Source organism: Notothenia rossii (genome assembly GCF_949606895.1).
Source record: "Notothenia rossii genome assembly, chromosome: 6".
NCBI classification, from domain to species: Eukaryota; Metazoa; Chordata; class Actinopteri; order Perciformes; family Nototheniidae; genus Notothenia; species Notothenia rossii.
The window spans coordinates 10,017,696-10,038,886 of record NC_136909.1 but is presented as its reverse complement, the minus strand read 5'-3'; the positions used below and the strand labels follow the sequence as shown (position 1 = coordinate 10,038,886).

Below are 21,191 nucleotides of genomic sequence, written 5' to 3'. Positions count from 1 at the left end.
TCTCCACTATTTCAATGTCAAATCTCCTTTAAGCAATAAATAAAAACCCACCTTTTTGTCAACTCCACCACTCCACAGCATGACGACCCTTAAAGCACATCTGAAGACTTTGATTGAAAACTTTGAGAGCAAAAGAAGAAGATGACAGATGATGCAGCCGGTATTGATATCATCACAAGAGTCAGTTTCATTTGCTATCATCCTTTATTCTTCAATTGCAACAGAGACACTGAGGCTCAGGTGGCTTTACTCATGGACTTCTAACCATGCACATCAAAGAGAAAGAAAGAGAGACATGTAGCCCGCACGGTAAGGAGAGCTAGATTGTGAATGAAAGCTCGGGGAACAAGAGAAAGATGAGATTTAGTAGCTGTGGGTATTCAAAGCTCAGCGCTCGCAGTGAGAGGGTCTTACTGAACAGGGTGCCTCTCATTCAGCTAAAAGCAGCTCTGCGTTATTCCTTCCCTCCAGAGACTGTTTCTTTGTTTTTCTTGTCTGAGGGCTTTTTATCTTTTCCTCTCTCCACCTGTCGTGCTGTCATTTCCCCTTCTTTCCTGTACTTTATCTGCCCACCCTCTGAGCTCCTTGTTATTATGTTGTCTCTGTTTTGAAGCCCCCTTCACCCGGATCTGAAAATCGTACCCCCTCCCTTCCTCCCTCCCTCCCTCCCTGCCTCCCTCTCTCTCTCACTCTCTCTCCCTGCGAGAAGGGAAAACAGCATCGCCGGCCGAGCCTCAGTAACAGCACATTCAACAGGGTGCAGGCAGCACCTTCTGCTTCGCCACCTCTCCTCTGTGACTCGCATCTCTCCTAGAGGAATGCTCCGAGGGAAAGAAGAAGAGGAGTGCAGCCGGGCAAACAAAGATCTGCTGTCCCACGCAAATCAGAAGAGGTGAAAAGTAAAAGGAGAAAGGAGATTTCACAGTCTTTCAAAGTAACCAAGAAGACTTGAAGAAAGTACAGAGACACGGAGCTACTCCGGCTAGTTCAGAAGGAGTTAAGAAGGGAAGATGCCAGCTGTGGCGCCAGTTTGATTTGAACACCCTCCTCACTTCTCTTTGACCACATTTTCAACACCAATGGCTTCCAAGAAGAAGTGGTCCGAGCGGAGGGAGCTGCGCAGGGATCGGCCGTTCTCCACGCGGGACGATTCCTCGGTTGCGTCCGGGACATCTGGGCCGGGGCGCCCCACCACCAGGGGGCGTTTCTCTGAGTCGTGGAAGAGGATCAGCTCCAGAGGGGGGTCCACCAAGAGGGGGGCGCTCAACTCCCAGCAGCCACCGGTAAGATGTTTGGAGGATACACAGGCCCCCTCTACATGTTTCCCCCAAAGATGAATCAATGACCTGGGTGCTGGGAGGGGACAGGAAAGGCTGTCAGGGTAGCACCTTCTCCTGGGAGGGAGTTAAGCAACAGTGAGGGATTAGGAGTTAAGAGATTAATTAGAATTATGAGCATTCAAAATCCTAGATGATTCATTCTTGCTTACACTTGAGTGCTAAAAGGCACGTAGTATCATCTTAAACTATTCACTGTCTTCCACCCTGTTTCCTTGGAAACCAGGTGCTGCAGTCTGATGACAATGTGTTTTCACATTTGGCTTTGTTTTGCCTCATATAGTTCATAAATAGTAGTAATGGTGGTACGATGCTTATATGCTAATCACCCATTTTAGAGCACCAAAACACATTATCCACTCTTAGTGATAATGGTGTCTGTGCTCCCTGGAAATAATGCGTACATGGACCACAGGGTCAGTCCATCAAAAGCCTTTAACACACAGTGGATACTTCATTGTAAACTGTGGGCACAACTGTGGCATGCTATAGTGATTCAACGTATGAATGAACAACAGGTGAGACAGCTCTGAGGAGAAATGTGAGCAACTTGCAAGTCAGTTATCCATGGAAGGCAACTGTCTCTTTTATGGCTTTCCTCTCCATAATGAACCGTGTTTGAGTGGCTGTGATATTACCATATTTATTGTCACTTGGTGATCAGCTAAAAATGTTGAGCCACTATAAAACTTGTCCAAGAAAAGAGGGCACGACGAGGAGCAATGATGGAACAACAAAGTAACTGCCAATATCAAGAAATGTAAGATTCTTAAGGGGTATACTGTATAGTGAAATAAACATCAATTAAGAAACATGAATGAAACATCAACAGGACAGCTGGGAGGCTTTATGTATTTTTTCAGTTTGCATGGTGCAATATCCTATTTTTAGTATTGTTGTGTAATAGCAGTTCTACAACTTGAAAGACTGGAGAGGGAACATCCCCCTTGCCAAACATGAATAATACATCTGAAGACAGCACAACTGGTAGTATTTACACATTTTGAGAGTTGCTGTCCAAACAGTTGGAGTTATTGAGAGAATTATGAAAGAGCAAACCACTTACTATTTTGGAAACTGGTTGCACACATAAAGTCAGTCTCTGGTTTTCTTCTCTTTTGTTCTTTCACTCCTTCCCCATGTTCTCCTGCACCTGCTGTGTGCTGGGGTGTTTTCAGTGCTTCCAAATTGAGTCATCCCCTGTGTCTTTTGGCGGTCTGTCAGTAGAGAAAGAGTCCATATGGATCTGGGGACCCAGCCACTTGAAATGTGGCACTTGCAGCTAGCAAGTGCCACTAAGTGCAAGCTAACAAATATCTTACTTAGCCAATGTGTGTGGTGATATTTGGCTGTGATATATCAGAGCTGGGAGATGCGTGGGAGACAGAGATATGCATGGTTTGAGATACCAGATCCATTCCTGGGGTTTCAGTTGTGCCCCAGTAACCAGCGCTATTCTGTATTGCACACATATTCTGTTGAAAAAGAGATATCGTTTTTCAAAGCAATACTTGAACTAGTGGGCTGTCAGACAGTTCTGTCACAGAGGTGGATGGGGACTCAATTCCAAAGATACGGAGCGTTTCAAAACAAAATCAATATATTTTGTGTGTGTGTGTGTGTGTGTGTGTGTGTGTGTGTGTGTGTGTGTGTGTGTGTGTGTGTGTGTGTGTGTGTGTGTGTGTGTGTGTGTGTGTGTGTGTGTGTGTGTGTGTGTGTGTGTGTGTGTGTGTGTGTGTGTGTGTGTGTGTGTGTGTGTGTGTGTGTGTGTGTGTGTGTGGGGCTAAGTTTGATCCCCTGGGATTTGTGTTGCTTGGTAATGAACCACTGAGTGATACTGCCAGCTCTACTATTCTTGAATCATTAGACAATTTGAATCATTACTTGTGTGTGTGAGAGAATGAGTGAAACACAGAGTGAAGTTTAGAAATTGGAAGAGAAATGAAGGCGAGAGAATTCCCCCACAAGCTTTTTGTGAATCCAAACCTCAATGATAGACTGAGTGAAAGAGAGATGAGGGAAATTAGAGGTAGATATGGAGAGTGAGGAAGAAGAGCTTTAACACCATTGTGGATTTAGCCTTGTCTCTTTAAATCCAAAGAAGTCTGTATGTCTTGTTATGGGTGTAAATCTGTTCCTCTAAAAGTATATATTTGCTCTTTATTTGTTTGCAGGGGTCCTAAAAAGTATTAAAAGTTGATAAATCAATTTAGCGAAAATGAAGGCTATTAAAAAGTATTAAAGGGCATTTTCCAAGGTATTACATTTTGTAGCTTGTTTTCAATAAGTATATGAATTGTCCAAAGAGGTTGTATTCTACAGTCTGCCTGAATGTAATCATTGCGTAGGTGTGTAGTGTGATTCTGTGTAGTTTATTTATGGCATCCCGTTGGATCTGACTTCATCTGAACAGGACATCGCACGCTCACTGCTTGATAGCGCGAAGGCCCGTTTACGCCGGTTGCTAAGCAACATCGTTATGGGGAAATGCGAGTTTGCGTCCAAATGGTTGGAAGATAAGGAGGAAGGACAATCAATACTGTATATAGTCAATGTGAGGTAAAGTGTGTCGCCAAGGTAACCGGTTAGAACTCAAAGTGGCGATGAGGCCTTAGAATGTATGGAAAGGGTCTTAAAAAGGTCTTAAAAGGTTTTACATCTGACTTCAGGATTCCTGATTTGGTTTCTACTGGAAAAATAAGTAATTGCTGTTGAATACTCTGCCCTCCAGGGATGCCAGAGTGAAGACATGTTCACAATGGTTCATAAAGCAATAACATTAGACATTGTTTAGGGAAAGATATTTGCTGTGAAGCCCATTTCCTGTAAAGCACTTAGTTTGATCCTTAATGTCGGCTGCTTTCTTATTGGCCTCTGCGATCAAGCTTTCCTAGTCGATAAGTTGATGGACAGAAAAGTAATTGCCAGATTTTATTTATTTTTAAGTTTTAACACTTAACAGAAAGCTGTGTTAAGACTCTCTGTTTCCGATCACAATAAACAGACATTTTGGCGGTTTTGGAAAATCCCAAAGCATGACATTTCTAAAGACATCCCTTGGACTTTTAGAAAGTAAAGTGGATATTTAAAAACCAAGCAGTTAATAAATGAACTGATAAAACAAGTAGCAATTGACATGAACATACTCATTAGTTGCAGCTCTATTGCACACTGCACCTTTCTCTTGAGATTTTCCACCTGCCTGAACTTCTTTTCTTTGTAAGTTAGGGTCTGTAGAAATAGACCCTAGACATAGAGACGTCCGATTAAGGGTTTGTCTCAGTTTGTGTCATGTTTCTGTCGTTATCACATGAATGCCCTGCAGTTCAACAAGCCATCTGTGGATACAGCAGGCCCTCTGCTCTGCCTAGCTTCAGAAATCCCCTGTCCCTTTTTTACAGCAACATGTTTTTAAGGTTTTAATTGCGTGTGTAATGTCTGTTTCTGTGGGTTTTGTGTGCTTGACTGTGTTTGTGAACCAGTTTGCCATGTGGACTCTCCCTAAGAGAATATGGCAATTTAAAAGAGGGGTGGTGTCAAAGCCTTGCACACCATCACCCTGATGCTTTTGAATGTAATAAGCGTCATTTTGGGACCTCAGTGTCTTTAAAACAGACATTCTGCCCACAGCTTCAGAATAAGACTTTAAAAACAAGAACATTCATCTTTTTCCTGTACTTGTTTTTAGTTACTCTCATTAGGCTCATTGGTGCTCATATGTTCGCCACTGTATCCTGTCTCTCATGTTGAGAAAAATGAATTAAAACTAAATGATTGATCAGTCACAGACCCTTGTTAATGCTAATAATCGTGTGGAAATGGTCAGTTAATTCAATCAGCAGGTGGGCAGCACAGTCCTGCTTCACTAAGTAACGACGCTAACCCCTAGATTCCACCGGGTCCGTCTGCGCCGCGTTACGGCTGCAGACCCTATCCCTCCGTAGTCTTTCAAGTATGGAGAAATGCCAGCGTTCTCCTCCGGTTTACAGGCACTGTGTAAATTATATATATATATATAGAATAATTACCACTACAATACAGCAACACATCTTTGATTCAGGTCGTTTAAAACTGGAATATTACAATTATTACTAACTTTGTCTGTATAAAGTAGCCTGTCCAGGAAATATGCCCAAATCAACAAAAACTGCGAACAAGCACGCAAGACGCTCTGCTTCTGAAACGCGCCCTGACGCTGTAGGAGGCCGGAACAAAACCGCGGCGCAGACGGACCCGGTGGAATCCCGGGGTAACAGCTTATAACTAAGGTTGCATTGAGTTATATTATGATGCATTAAACCTCTATTCAGTTAGAATCAGTATCAGGCAAAGGTTGAATATTATTCATGCTTTAAATTCCCGTCCCTAATTGTATGTTTGTTTTTGCACTGCAAATACAAAGCACTTTTAAATTGTACAATTTCAAGCACATTTTCCAGAGGTTTTCCCTTCCTGAGCGTTAAGACGTTGGGTATTCGTCAGAAGGTGAAATCAGGCCGTTTGTTGCCTCCCTTGGTAAGGTGTGGTGATGCAGAATGAAGCGTTGTTCCATGTTGACTGCCTTGTCCTCTGATCTTTTATATGCAGTGTCTTTTGGACACCAGTATGGTTTTGGAGTGATTGTTACACAAGAGAGCGAAACACAGTCTCTGCCTGGAGCTTTCTACTTGTTATAAGTATAAACAATAAACCACTTATAGTCTCAGACTCTGTTCATTTGTAAGAGTTTCCCGACCAAAAAGCTTGACCTGGGTCAGCACATTTGTATTAAATGAGAGTTTAGGAATAGAGCGCTCCAGCTGTCTGGAGGGAAACTTGTTTAGTGTTAATTGTTTCTTGTCCATTGTGCATTATAATTGGTCGTGCAGGCAGTTTTTTTGTTATCCTACTTTTTGAAAAAGGCCTTTTTGTCCTTTTATTTTTCACTTTGCTGCAATGAGTATCTTCAGGGAAATATCTAATCATCAGTATGAACCATGAGCAAAGAGTGAGGCTGCAGCTCCATGCTGGGCTCACAGTAGACAGTATAAGGCTCTCACTAACACATTGTCCCAAACACTGACACTTTGAGTATAGATAATGAAAAACAACTGTCAACTCACTACTCAGTGTCCTATTTATACCTTTGAGTATATCACAATTTCACAGGATCAAATTATTTATTTTGCTTTTCTTTTTGTTTTCTGAAATGATTTTTTTTAATAAAAACATTCACTGCTCTTAACTATACTAGTATTCACTGTAGATACTGACTTCAGTTTACAGAATGGTGTTCCCCTCATCATCACTAGCAAGTGATATCTAATTTGAGTGAGACACCTAATGAAAAAAAACAAAAAGTGGTGAGGGCTTTCCAAATCTACTCCACAATCTGTTTTTCTCTCGACTGCCAAGTCGATTCCAGCAGCAGAGCTTTGGCTGAGTCTGAGCTTTTACCCAGTTCCATGCATAATATGTTATTTTTCTCAGTGGCTCCGAAGGTGAAATTGATGAGTGGTGCTGAACCAACTTTTCCCAACAGCTTCGTCCCGCTGATTTCTCAGCTTTGCTTTTTGGCAGCAGGCGGAATATGACAGTGTGTGGTTTCCAGTTCAATATGAAGATAAAACATTTTGCTGCTTTAATGCTGTTGAATGACTCGGTACTTGAGGTCTCTCCCCTTTGGCTCTGCTTTTTCTGTGCCGTGGTGAAGTTGTACTTGATGCAAAGCAACTTAATATGTGATTCTCAGATCTGCTTGTGCATTTTGAAGCGTAGCCAGTGGCGTTTTTATATGTACAAAGGTGGAAAGTGGAGGGGCACGAACAACTTAGATGTGTATGTATAAGCTTCTGGTGCTTTTTTAAACACGTAAACAAATAGCTGTAGGCTATCCATGGTTCCGATAGAGAGAGGGGGGGGGGTATAAGGACAACACAGACACTCATCACCGAGGTCACAATATCAATGGATCCAGCAGAGCAATAGCCTATAGGCAAAACACAGAAGATCAACAAAAGATATGACATGAAATGAACTTACCAAAGCTGAAGTAGATGGTCAACTTCAGTGTTTCCCCTTTCCCCGCCAACGGAGCCCCGCGCCCCCCCTGAAATTCAAGCTGTTTTTTTGTTTTGTTCTTTTAAATATATATTTACAGTATATAGCACCAAATAGCAACTAATCTATATCTACTGTCACTTTTCACATTGAACATGTGCTCTTTTATTAAATAAACGCTTTCATTTTAAGTTGTGAGTTTAGTGTTCTCTCTCTCCCCCCCCCCCCCCGCGCTCAGGCAGCACCCCCCCAAAGCAGTAAACCTAGGGGAAACACTGAACTTCATTCATTTTCTTTCCGTTTCACTGATTTGAATCGCTATACGCTGCTCTCTCTCGTCTCCTCTTCACAAACAACTACTATTTTCCCGGCACACATACTTACAGCCAATCAGCTCTCTGAATTATGAGATGACGTTTGGTGGGTATGGCAGCACAGTGCCCCCATGGTGATTATTTTTTTGCCGCACACATTGAATAGAAAAATACTTTGAGTAGTTTTTACAGCTTCCATTCACTTAGACAGTGAGAGAGAGGGGATCGGGGCTTGACCCACGTCGCTCAACACGGCTCAATAGGCACACTGTGGACACTAATTAGAAGAACACAGACTAAAACAGCAATGTAAAGACGAATCAGATGATTAAATATGATCTTAAAATATATTTTAAGATGTTTTTTTTTTTGCATTTATTTGCATTTTTTTTTTAAATGATTATATTAATTACTTTCTGCTGACACTAGGTGGGGCCATCTAAGTGTTAACACAATCTAACCCGTACATATCAGTACCTGAAATATCAAGTATAAAATATCATACAAAATATATGTTGTATCTTAAGTGAGCACCTTCTTGCTGCTATGATGACACAGTAGTCTTCCCTTGTGGTTTTTACTATGAACACCATCCTTTAGAGACCATTGAGCACACAATTATGTTTCTAACAGGAAATTGTGTTAGATAACGAGACTAATAATAGCTGGTTTACCGTTATATGTAGGAGATGTGGCCTGGCCTGCAAGGTAGTAAAAAAAAAAGCTGTGAAGAAAGATGGACCGTACAGATGGCCTGGTGATGGATGGTGTTGCTGTAATCCTAATAACATTATTAATGTTTCAGCAAAAGAACAATTGTGCTGTGCTTCTTAAGTCTTCTGGTTTAATAACAAAACAAATTAAATTTGTTTTTATTTGACAAAATAGCTTTTTTTGCAATTAAATTCTCTTGAATTTAAATGTGAAGATCTGGAAGAATTGACAATGACATACGGCTATCTAAGTCTCTACTTTGACCTTTCTGTTGGCTCTCGCTCGACACAATACACATTAGTAGACAAACAGCAAGGTGAGAAATCACTTTGTCAGACAAGCACAGACTGAAGAATGTGTTATTGCACATGGTTTGAAGTTTTTAGTATGCCTCTTTTTCTTTCAACAAAAAAGAACATGTCGTTTCTTTTTATGGTAATGTTTTTCCTGCAGGAAATTGTCAAGAAATGACAAACAGTTTTTTCATGTAAGAAATATGAGGTGTACATTGGGAGTGTGACAAGTGAGCTGCATGAGATTTATTGGGTATGCAACATTTAAAATATCACTTTGTTAAACGTCTTGAGGCGGGACAGAAGTGCAGTATCCTGAGGAGTGGAGTTGTACTGTTCATTAAGTTTAAAGGCTTATCAAATCCAATGGTCTCACTCAACTGTGACCGTGTTTTCAAGCATCGTTAATCTCCTTCTGAATACAACTTTACTTAAAAAAATATATCACATTTATTGCTGAGAACTCATCGGCATCAGCGCCCACTTAGCCTATCAGTGGACAAAGTGTTTGTTCACTGAGGTGTAGAAGTGTGTTCGTACTTAGTACATATCGACGTTTCCCTTCCTGTGAGAAGATATGTGTTCATGCTTCTATGGCTTCCAATTTATCCGTCCTGCAGATATAGACGTTGTTCCTTAGACAGAGAAGATATTCTCGGATTTTCTGTGGTGCTGTATAGAGGAAGGCTAGAAACCACATTCTGCAGTCACTGTATTACAGCAACATCACACATTTAAAAGGAAACCTTTGATGCTTTTGGGGTCTTCCCATTCCAATACTGTTATATAGTTTTCTGTGCATGTGAATGGTCTGCAAAGGTGGACATTTCTCTCCCACCCCCCCCCTGAAAATCAGCATAATTTGTCCTCTCTATGCCTTTCACTTCTTATGATTGTTGTTGGTAAGCTTCTTTAAAACACGCTAGTTCTCATTATAAAAAAGGATCAGTGTTTTAACAGTAATTACCTGGATCCATGTCTCAAACTATGCTTTGTTTGGTCCTTGAATTTGATGCCGAAAAGTCCTTGAATTGTCCCTGATTTAAAAGAAGTGATGGAACTAGGGCTGCTCGATTATGGCAAAAATCATAATCTCGATTATTTGGCTCAATAATTGACATCACGATTATTAAAAACGATTATCAATTACACTTTGAAAACATCCTTTTATTGAAAAAAATGTGAACAGTATGTTTTTAACAGTTTATTACCCTGAACTTTAAGTATAATTCAACTGAAAAACTAATAAAGAAAAATATTTAAAAATAATAAGAAATAAAAATAATCGTTTTATTTCGATTATGTTGTCTTCATAATCGTTGCAAGCCAAAATCGTAATTGCGATTAAAATACGATGAATTGAGCAGCCCTAGATGGAACCCATTCTTTATCTTCAACGCATCCTTTATAGTTGTAAAAAGTCAACAGTGTGGGTAGATAGGACTTATGGCTTTCCCAATGTAAATCATTAGCCCATCCTGATCAACCTCATGCTAATTAAATAAATACAAGGCAGCAAAGAGACCAAATGGATGATAGAGCCATCTGGAGAAAGGTTAGCGGGTGGCAGACAGAAAGAGACAGATGTGTGGAAATGTGTATACATAAATCCCCACAGTGCCCTATAACCACAGAACCAAATAAACCAGGGATTAAACGCAGAAACACCAAAAGCCAGGAAAACCACAAATGATCCATCTAATAGTATCTATTAGTCTCTCTCAGTAGCTGTCAGGCCACTCCTGAGACTTTCCTTCACTTTTTGTGGAGTCATAACAAACCTGCAGCTGGGGCTCTGGCATACCAACAAGGCTAAATCCTCAACATGTTAATCAGCTTAACACGTTTCAGAGGCAGACCTGTAGTGTAAATAAGCTCGTTATTTGACGGCAGTTGTGTGTGTGTGTGTGTTTGTGTGGAGATGGTGTTGACTGGCATCCGTGGAAACTGTAGCTTGGAAACAGCCAGAAGTATCATGTATAGTTTGTTTAAGCATGAGCGCGGTGGGAGGTGTTTGTGGGGGAACGTGCCGAGGAGACGAAGCCTCTTTAGGGAGGATGAAAGGACTTATTTGTACGATTGTGAGTGTGTGATGCAGAAGGAGCTCTAAGTGTGAGAGCTTTGAAATCTGAGACGTCTAAAGGTGTTACAAACGAAAGTGGTACATTTGATCTGTTTCTCCCCATCTCCCTCTCACACATAAACAGAGGGGTTTGGGATGATGACCCTTTTTTTGTTTAAAGGCTAACTGAGGAGATCTTCTCCCTGGATACCATTCACGGGGATGATGTGAACTTTTCAGGGGGGAATAGAAAGGGCAAAATGAACTTAGGCCATGAAAAGGAAAAAGGAGGGGAAGGGAAAGCAAAAGGGACAGGGTTTGATAAGGTCGCATGGCAGACTTTTGTTGTTGCGGCCATGATTCCCCCCCCCCTCACCTGGCTGATATAATGACCACAGCTGACCTGACAGACATTATCTGTGTGTGTGTGTGTGTGTGTGTGGGGATATTATGTGTGTGGAGATTTGGCCTGCCTGATGGAAGGTGTATCCTGACCTTAAAAACCCCGTTGCTTCAGTTCGCCTACAGCTGATGCTACAGATACCAAACTATAAATAGTATTGTATGACTTAACCTGTTAAGCCCTTTTTTTCACGAAACTGTGTCTCAGGGCTTCTCAACATTCTACAACCTATTAATGTGTCATACCCACTTAACGGGAAGAAACTCAGCTATCAGAAAATATTAACAAATTTTAGCTAAACAAAACATAAGGGTAATACCAAGCCTCTGAATTAGCCCTGAGCGAAAAAATGCTAACGCACAGAACTCACGGTATAAATACCTTATTACTTATCGGATCTGCACAGACCATATATCAAATTTAAAGCTGATATTCCACAGATTCCAGAGGTATAGGTATAATCACTGTGCGACCAAAACTCAGGCAGCGAAACCAGACAACACACAACTTAGCTTTACGGAGCCAAAACGGCAAATATGTCTTACCTTTGTTGTTTTTCTGATCAAAAGTTGTGTTCAATGTCATTAAAACTATAAAAATGCCGCTGAAGGTTAATCCAATGTCACTTTGAAATTATTACTGATAATCCATCATTCCCTTTTTGTCAGAGACCCTCAAAAACGGAGATTTCATATAGTGTGTGTGTCACGATCACAGGTACAGATCAGAACCAAATAGCACGACTCAGATACAACCAGTGTATAGCAATGTTCAGTTTATTCAGGTCAGGGACAGGCAGGGTCAAAACCAGGAAATCCTTCAGACAGGCAACCAGAACCAGACAGGGAGCAGGCAGGAACTCGAGATCCGTAAACAGGCAGGCAGGGATCAAAAACCGGGCGGGACAAAAATCTAGGCTAGAGACTCACTGGAGAGCTTGGCGGAAACGACAAGACAATCTGACAAAGGACAAGTGATAGTGAGGTGGTATAAATACTGTGGCGTGATGAGGGAATGAGTAACAGGTGAGGGGAAGGGCTGGGGAGACCAGGTGAGGGAAGTGAGCTGATTACAAGGGCCTGGAGGAAGGCGAGATCTGAGATGACAGGAGAGTTTAGATGAGCCACCAAACAAACAATAATAGAAGTGTCTAACTTGTGAAAGTGTGTGGAATACAACCCAGCTTCCGGTTTTGGGCGTGCTGGCATGCATTCACCAATGGGTAATGTTTAGATGGATTTTAGGAACTTCCCCTCGATTCTATTGGCTCTAACGGTTCAAAAGAGGTGTCAATCATCAAAATCAACCAATGGGTTCAAGAGATATGGCAAATCCACCCAAATGACCCATGAAGTGGGTTTCTTTCCCCTAAAGCTTTTAGTCTACTATCCCATCATTCAACGGTGGCTTTCACTATAAGTAATGTTTATTTTTGGACGGACACTATAATTTAATTATTTTTTTACATTGTTCAATCTGAATTTACTTTAAAATAAAAAAAAATGCTATATTAATTCTGACTTTTCTACATCCAACTCACAGGTTTATCATTGCTTTGTGAAAAAGATTATTAATTTACCCCTTTTAGAAGTGAAGATATAGTCATTTGTTCTGTGAATGTCATTTTCGAGCCTGAGAGCTGAAAAACAGGCTCAGGGCTTAAAAGGTTAACACAGATAAAAAGGAGCTGATGTTTCTGTCTAAATACCACATGCTACGCTCCTCGTTCCTCTGGTATTCCCTGAAAATGCCATGCAGACACGAACACATGCTTAGGTGTCAGATCTAAATCATAGATATAATTCTCTTTTATCTGTCGTATGTATTATTTCACCCTGTTTTATTTAACCAACCTGCAGATCCAATTATCCTCCTCTAAATGTCTCTCCATGAGACTTTAAGAATCACTGTGAGCAGAAACTCATTGTTATTAATACCACCTCAGCAGTGAGGATCTTTGGTAGTACTCACACTCTGTTAATTGAAACTCTGACGTTTTATCAAAGACTAAATGGCATAATTTAACCTCTATTAGGGATGCCAGCGAATATTCGTTACAGTCTCCATAATCGAAAATTATTTTGTAAAATTCGATTTTATTTATATATTTTTTTATTATTATTTATGTCTTTCATTTTTTTCCTGGCTTAGTTTCAACCAAAATATAGACTAATGCTAATAAATGTATTCATAATTTTAAATGGCCATTGGTCACACCACCAGTTTGTTTTACTGTAAACTGCCTGCTGCAGCCTGCTACACCCCCCCCCCCCCCCTCTCCGTCACACGTGCGATTGATTTATTGGCGATATACAGAACAGTGAGAACAACACAACTAAAGATGAACAAAGCGGTGCGTTCAAAGAAGAGTTCCTCGTGGAACTACTTAGAACTGACAAGTGCAAATGAAAAAAGCGGGGGGGAGCGGCAAATAATCAATTAATATTCGCCAGGGCTGTCCGATTTTCGAATTTGATCATGTTTAGTTTCTGGCATCCATAACCTCTATAAGCAATCGGCACTGATAAAAACACATGGTTTGCATTTCTAAACGAATATAAGCTACACTGTAGGCACTGTTCAAGAGAGACAAGGCTATAAGTAGAGTTTTCATTCTTTGGGATTTACTTGGAAAATCTGTTCGGTTATAGGAAACCGGGAATGTCGGTAAAGTTCTCACTCGTTGGCCTTTGGACACGATTACAACACGTAAAGCGTTTCCTCCTTAAAGAGAGGGAAAGGTATTATGTTAGCTCTATAATCCTTCCTCTACTCTGGGCTTTCGGATAATTTGTTGAAGTGAACCGCAGGAAAACACTTTGAGGGGCTGATGGATTAAATTAAGAAGCGTTTTATCCTTATATCACTCTGATTGAAGTGTTCTTTTGTCTTTTAGTTAGCTTTGTCCACACTGTGCTCCTTACCTGGCACTAACTCTGAGTGGCAGGGATATACAAAGTGAAATAATTAGTTTGCGCCATTATTGTGCTAACGTGAAAGAAAGAAACAATGACATCTGCTCTACCTGGAGTGCAAGATTAAAAATAAGTGTGGCTTTCTTATCTACTCAACAGCTGGTTGGATGACACACACACATGTATGCACACACACACTGTGCACACACAGATAAACATGAACATTTCGAGTAAACCAAATAATACATCTTAATGACTTAATGACTAAAAATAAAGTAATTAGAGACACTTGTGTTCATCCTCACCTGGAATAAACACATCTTTATAAACACAGGGCAGGCTGGTATGCTACATATCCTCCTACAAAAGGAATCATTTGAGTTGCTCACCTTATGGATTTGTCAGATTTCGGCATGGCTCCTGAGCAAACCTTTTTTTTCTTTAAACCCTCCTCTAAGCAGCCTTGCTCTGAATTCTTTCTGCTAATTTATCCTCACTCAGACAGAGGTGAGAGGAACAGAAATGGAGAGAGAGACAGAGACGTTTCAGTGATGCTCAGTCATGCCTCAGCTGAGACGTCCTCCATTAGACACTCCACATTAGATTAGAGCTGTTTAGTATGCAGAAAGAAATGATACGTTTTAGTTTTGCACTTCCCTCAATAACAGGAAAGTCTGCACCTTTTTCCTGCAGATTTTGAAGTCATGATGTCTTGAGCAAGGCTTGAATGTGAGATATCTCATGGACAAACAGCCACACTTAAACCTGAGCTCTTGTTTTGCCTTTACATTTGATAACTGAACAGTCCTTTTTTAGGGTTTACCCCAGGATTGTTTAGATATTGGTCAGATAGCTTGGCTTCCCTCTACAGATGATGCTGTGGGAAACCCTTGTATTTTTATAATGCCAAAATAGTCAATATTTTATGAGTAGAGAGCCGTCGGGTGTTCTCCAAACGTAGAATTAGGATGCCCTATAGAAGGGACCTTAGTCTTTTTTATGTAAATGTAGACATCTTTGAATCAAGGTCCGTTGATGTGACACCTTGTTGCACCCTGTCTTTGAACTGTGGCTTTGAAGCTCTTCTATGTGACGCCATCATCTCCTCCTATGTATTTCCTGATGTAGCCGCGCGGCAATAATGATCGCCATAAAATCCATTACCAGGGGCCCCGGGGCCACTGTGCTGTGGGTCTAGCTTTATTACACCGACCCGCATGTTGGTAATTACACAATGTGTTTGTTGCTACAGCAACATGGAGGTTCTAAGCGCCTAATGCAGAATTTATGTTAGGGGGGGGTTTGGCATTTTGTTGTCATACACACCATTGCAGGCAGACATTCAGTTTGTGCGTCAGTCTTCGTAGCTGCACATGTGTGTGTTTGTGTGACACCCTCTCAGTGGGGGCTCATTTAAAAGACGAAGGGACAAAATGGAGGAGGTTGACCCATTAGTTGTACCATTCACTATTTCACCTCACTGCCTCCACTTAGCTGAGCACTGAGGTCTGGTATTTAGGACCACCTGAAAACTGTCCTAAACACACGCTACGTCAAACACTTAGTAGCCAGCAGCTTTTAGACACAACTAGCCAAAACTAGACCAATCCAAACCATGCCTTCTTGGCCAGAGGGAAATCATCTCATCAAAATCACAGTGGCCTTATGTCATAATAATAATAATGAAGTGGTAGAATTTAATAACAATATCCTACACACCAGCCTAGAACAAATCTGTCAGGGTGTCACAGTTTCAGTTAAAGTTTCCTAACTTGATCCTGGATTAAATTCATGAATTAAAAGTGGAAAAGCCACAAAGAGAGCTGAGGAATGGGCTTTAGTTTTTAATGCGGCAGCCTACCCTGCAGTGTTGGGTTTAAATGAGTGACTGTTCATTATAGTGGCTGCTGATGCTGAGCCATGTCGGCAATGCTCTATTGACTCAGAAGATTAGATCGGCTGGCACGAAAGGTAATCTGGCATCTATAGATTTGTCTGTGTGTGTTTTCTCAACTTCTCCATTGAGCACTGGACTGACAAGGACTTATAGGCACTGCCCAGATTTACTGTTGAGAAAGAGAAAGAGGAGGCATTACGTTACCCAGCGTTTCCGGGGGGCGTCTTTTCGTCATAAATAATTTGAGAGAAGATCAAGAGTTTTTATCGCTTGAAATGACGAAAAGGAGAAAGGACATGGACATCCCTCTGTTGGAGGGGCAAAGGAGTCTGGTGGGAATCTTTTCGCTGCCAGCAAAGCGTGTTCCTGTGACGGAAAGTGTACTGCCGGCGAGCCTTGACGGGGGGTGCTATTGCAGCATGTGCGTGAACTGCGAGCGCCGGAGCCTCGCAGCGTCGAAACTGAGGCTCCGTGGTAAACTGAAGAGCCGTTTAGGAGCCGAAAGAGCTGGCTCTTCTTAGTGAGCCGAGCCAAATGTACCAGCTCACTAAAAAAAGCCGGAATATCCATCACTAATACGTAAAGAGACAGTATCTATAAAGGGACGGCACACATTAAAATTCAAGTCACGTGACGTCACGATGAGTATATACCCAGAACAGATGCAGGTACATTTGCTTCAAATAAGCTAAACTATTGTAAGTGCTGGCGAAAATTCAACGGATCCTGGCCGTATTTGTGTAGCATATAAAATGAATTAGACACTCATGTGGCTTGCTAGTTTTGGACCCCATCTGTAACCCCAATACACAATAGGGGACTGAAGCAGATTTGAGCAGCTAGTAAGGGAGGCAGAGAAGAGTTTAAATGTGGATTAGTGCTGCTCGATTATGGCAAAAATCATAATCTCGATTATTTGGGTCAATAATTGAGATCACGATTATTAAAAACGATTATCCATTTACTTTGAAAACATCCATTTAACGAAAAAAAAATGTGTAGTATGTTTTTAACAGTTGATCACCATGAACTTTAAGTATAATTCAATTGAAAAACCAATACAATAAATTATACTTTTTTTTCTTTTTTAAATAATCGTTTTATTTCGATTATGTTGTTTTCAAAATCGTAATAGCGATTAAAATACAATTAATTGAGCAGCCCTAGTGTGGATGAGATGATAGTGGGTTAAATATCAACATAAAGACTGTGGATGTCATCTCTCATCACGCATGTCACGACATCCCCCCCAATGTGTCACAGACTGGGCTTTGGCCGAAAGTAAAATCAGATGTGATCAAACACACAACAAATGCATTGGACTAATGAGCAAGATAAGATAAGAAAGTACTTTATTGATCCTAATTTGGGAAATGTTGGTGTTGCAGCAGCATCAAAATACATGGCATTGTACAATAAAAATGTAAAGACAAGAAATAAACAAGTAAGTAGAAAATATACATGTTGGATTTACCAATGAACAAGAACAATATATAAAGCAAGGTATTATATATACATAAGTATGTGACAGATGGAATATTAAACTGAATATATAAATGTACAATGTACAGTTTGCCTTCTGTATCAGCTTCATAAGAGCAAGCATTGTGTCCTGTGAGTCCTAACCTGAGGAGCAGCGTATGAACAGCCCTTTGTATTCTGATATGTGGAGTGAACCCTATTTATTATTGACTTCTTTGGCAACATTTTCCAATGGTTTTCATTCTCGCTAGCAGGAATTGCTCGATTGACAACCATGACTCCACCGTAGGCCATATGACCTCTAAAGTGCAGCAGGTTTCAATCTGAAGGGTAATCTTATTCTCCCCTGAGGCAGATCCTATCTAGAGATGGCATCACCTTCCATTGGAAAGATGACAACGACTGAATATCCCAAAATGTTATAGGTAGAAAACAACATTCATATAATTAATTCAGACAAATTGAAATACTCCAGTTTCTTGTTGTGCTTTTATTTCATAAAAAGAAAGATGTTGTTTAACAAAAGACAACATTCAGTCTCTTACGCAGCCTTATTTCTGTCGGGAGGTTCAGATGGAAAACTTAATGTGAGGCTTTAAATTGCTTCAGCTTCTTTAACGCAGCCACATTATGCAAAAGACCAATTCAGTTCTGGCCTTCAACATTGAAAAGCATGAAATTAGTACCACCGTGTATATCTTAAATGGTAGTGTCCCTTCATTTCTTTTCCTGCCATTCCTTCTCTCCTCTGTTATTTCCCCCAGTGCATTCCCCCATCTTAGCCTTCCTTCTCTCCCCTGTTATCTGCTATCTCAGTCAGAATCTGAGGGACCGCAGGGATCCTCTCTCGCCATGGTTCATTGTCACACTTCTCTACTTCATCGAATTGAAGACTTATAAACTCTTCCCTCACTGTGCTCGAGAAACTTGAAGCTTAACCTCACATTCTAGACCTTGAATATATACTCTGTTATATACTGGGAGTTTATTTAAAGGTCATCTATTCTGCAAAATACACTTTTTCATGTCTCTTCTACGTCAACATGTGTCCCCTCTGTATAAAGACATTCTGAAAGTTTCAGGAAAAAAGATTCTCTCTCTTTTTGTCCTGATCCATTTCTATAAAAACCTGTCTGAAAATGAGCTGATCAGATTTTGGCCACTTTATGATGTCATAACGATGTTTAGGCTTGTGTAACCAATAGCCAATCACCAACCAAGGTAACCCCCCCCCCACCTTATCACCTGAATCTCCTCCTAGAGCACCATTGTGTTCTTTTTAACTAAATATCTCTGAGGGGCGTGGGGAGGGGCTCCTTATTTTCATCTAAAGCAGGGGTCTGCAACCTTTTTGACCAAAAGAGCCATTTTGCCCCCTTTTCCACCAATTTCTTTTGTCTGGAGCTGCAAAACATATTTGATAGCTTGATGTCTTATAAAGTTGTATATTGTTACATCATAGACAACAACTACAGTTTTTTTGCATTTATTATTTATTACATTATAGAAAACTATTATCCACTAATAATAAACAAAGAACTCTTATAAGGAGAATAAAAGAAAATACAAAGGCCTACTTTAAAATAAATCAACACAGCACTTGGGGAGTCCTCTGCACATTTGAAGAACATGAATATAATTAAAATTGGCCCACTTTGAAATAAATAAAACTTATAGCTGCACCCTAAAAAGAGTTTACTAATTGAATTATGACTGAAGATCGTCAGCTGTCTTCCTCTTCCGTGTTTTTCCTCCAATACGTAAAGTAGGGCTGCTCAATTAATCATATTTTAATCGCAAATACGATTATGGCTTGCAACGATTACGAAAACAACGTAATCGAAATATAACGATTATTTTTTTATTATTTATTTTTTTATTGTTTTTTCAGTTGAGTTATACTTCAAGTTCAGGGTAATCAACTGTTAAAAACATGCTGTTAAAAAAAAAAAAATGTTCTCTAATAAATTGATCTTTTCAAAGTAAATGGATAATCGTTTTTAATAATCGTGATATCAATTATTGACCCAAATAATCGAGATTATGATTTTTGCCATAGTCGAGCAGCCCTAGTTTCTAGAAAAAAATCTTTAAGAGATGACATGAGCAGCCCTTCCAGCATTTGCCATGTTGGCCAAAACATTTTTATTCGGTCTTAAATTGTAGTTCAACATTTATTTCCTGTTACTTCTGGACCATGATGGTGGGCCAGCCTTTAATGTTTAACTGAGTGGAATATGTTGAATATGTTTTACCAAAATGTTGGCTATATGTTAAGGAGTTTTCAGGTTGCAAAAAATGTTCTCCAATAAATTGATGTTATTAAAGTAAATGAATAATCGCATTTAATAATCGCAATTACAATTACTGACCCAAATAATCGAGATTATGATTTTTGCCATAATCGAGCAGCCCTAACGTAAAGGCTGCAGCACCTTTGACAACTTCTCTCTACATATCAAACAGACCGGTAAGCCAGTATCGTTTGCTGTGAAAGCATATACCTCTCTCCTCGCAGAATGAAACCCTCTGTGTTCCTCCGATACTTTTCTTTTCTTTGATTTGTCCATAGTTCGCTCATCGAGCCTTGGGTCAGGTTATTCGCCTGCAAGAAAAGGCGCTGGTGCGGGACCGTAGCAGGATATAACACATATTTTAGTTTACCTAATTAAAACCGTTTTTTTTAAATTAATTTTTTTATTTGTCACAGTATCACGTCAAAATAAAAGATACGAAACATTTTCAACCGTGCAACAAAATATAAATAGTCCTACAAATATTTTTATTTTATTTCCTTCTCATTTTTGTCTAAGCTCAAGGGAGCCAGAGCAGAGGGCTTAAAGAGCCGCGGGTTGCCAACCCCTGATCTAAAGTAACAGACAGAGAATCAGCACTTTTGAAACAGGGTTGAAACAGAGGGGATTATGGGTAATGCTGCAATGATGTGTTTGGTGTTTGGAGTCAAACACTTCAGAGACATGTTTGTATATATCTGAGACCTATAATATATTGATGAAAAGCAGTATGATAGGGGACCTTTAATACTTGAGTTAAACATCATCATCCCAATGTTATGTTAATTCGGCAAACAATGGCCTGTAACAAGCTTCAAATCAAATGGATAACACACAAATAATTCATATTCAGATCAAAGATCCAAATGCTTTATTATTATATGCACAATACATACAGTGAAGATTTATTTGAAAATCTTATGCAATAAACAATATTCTTACGTACAAGAATAAACAGAAATATAATAATGCACGAGAATGCTGCAAGGGACACAATAATGCAAATAATATGCAGAATAAAAAAATTGTAAAATACAGTTTACTGAAGCTGTGATGTTTTTTCAAATACTTTAATATCTTGGAGTACGTAAAGAATAACAGTACAATATCCATGCCGTTAGAGAGGACAATTTGCAGGGAGGTTTGCCACAAACATACAGTATTTCCCTTATTAAATTATTTATCATTTACATAACTTACTTATCAATATTTGTTTTGTTTGTTTAGGTCACCATCAGAAACCGTTGTTGATTAATAGTGTCACTAGGTAATATACTTCATTAATGATATAGGGTTTGCATTATTAATAAATGGTAAATAATAATAATAATAGTTTTCCTGTGATAAATGACAACTGAACTAACAGTATCAGTCAGTGAATATATATATTTGAATTAAAGCGTTCAGTTCACAGGTTAGGTAACATATTACTCCTAAAATG

At 39.9% G+C, this 21,191-nt stretch overlaps 1 protein-coding gene across 1 annotated transcript in view; it reads left to right on the top strand.

Annotated features, from left to right (window-relative positions):
- The first annotated feature begins 717 nt into the window (after positions 1 to 717).
- trpm3 (transient receptor potential cation channel, subfamily M, member 3) overlaps positions 718 to 21,191 on the top strand; it is a 158,145-nt gene continuing 137,671 nt past the window's right edge. Inside the window, 1 exon segment of the mRNA XM_079687097.1 lies at positions 718 to 1,283. Coding sequence (XP_079543223.1) covers positions 1,080 to 1,283 — 204 coding nt within the window. The 5' untranslated portion in view covers positions 718 to 1,079.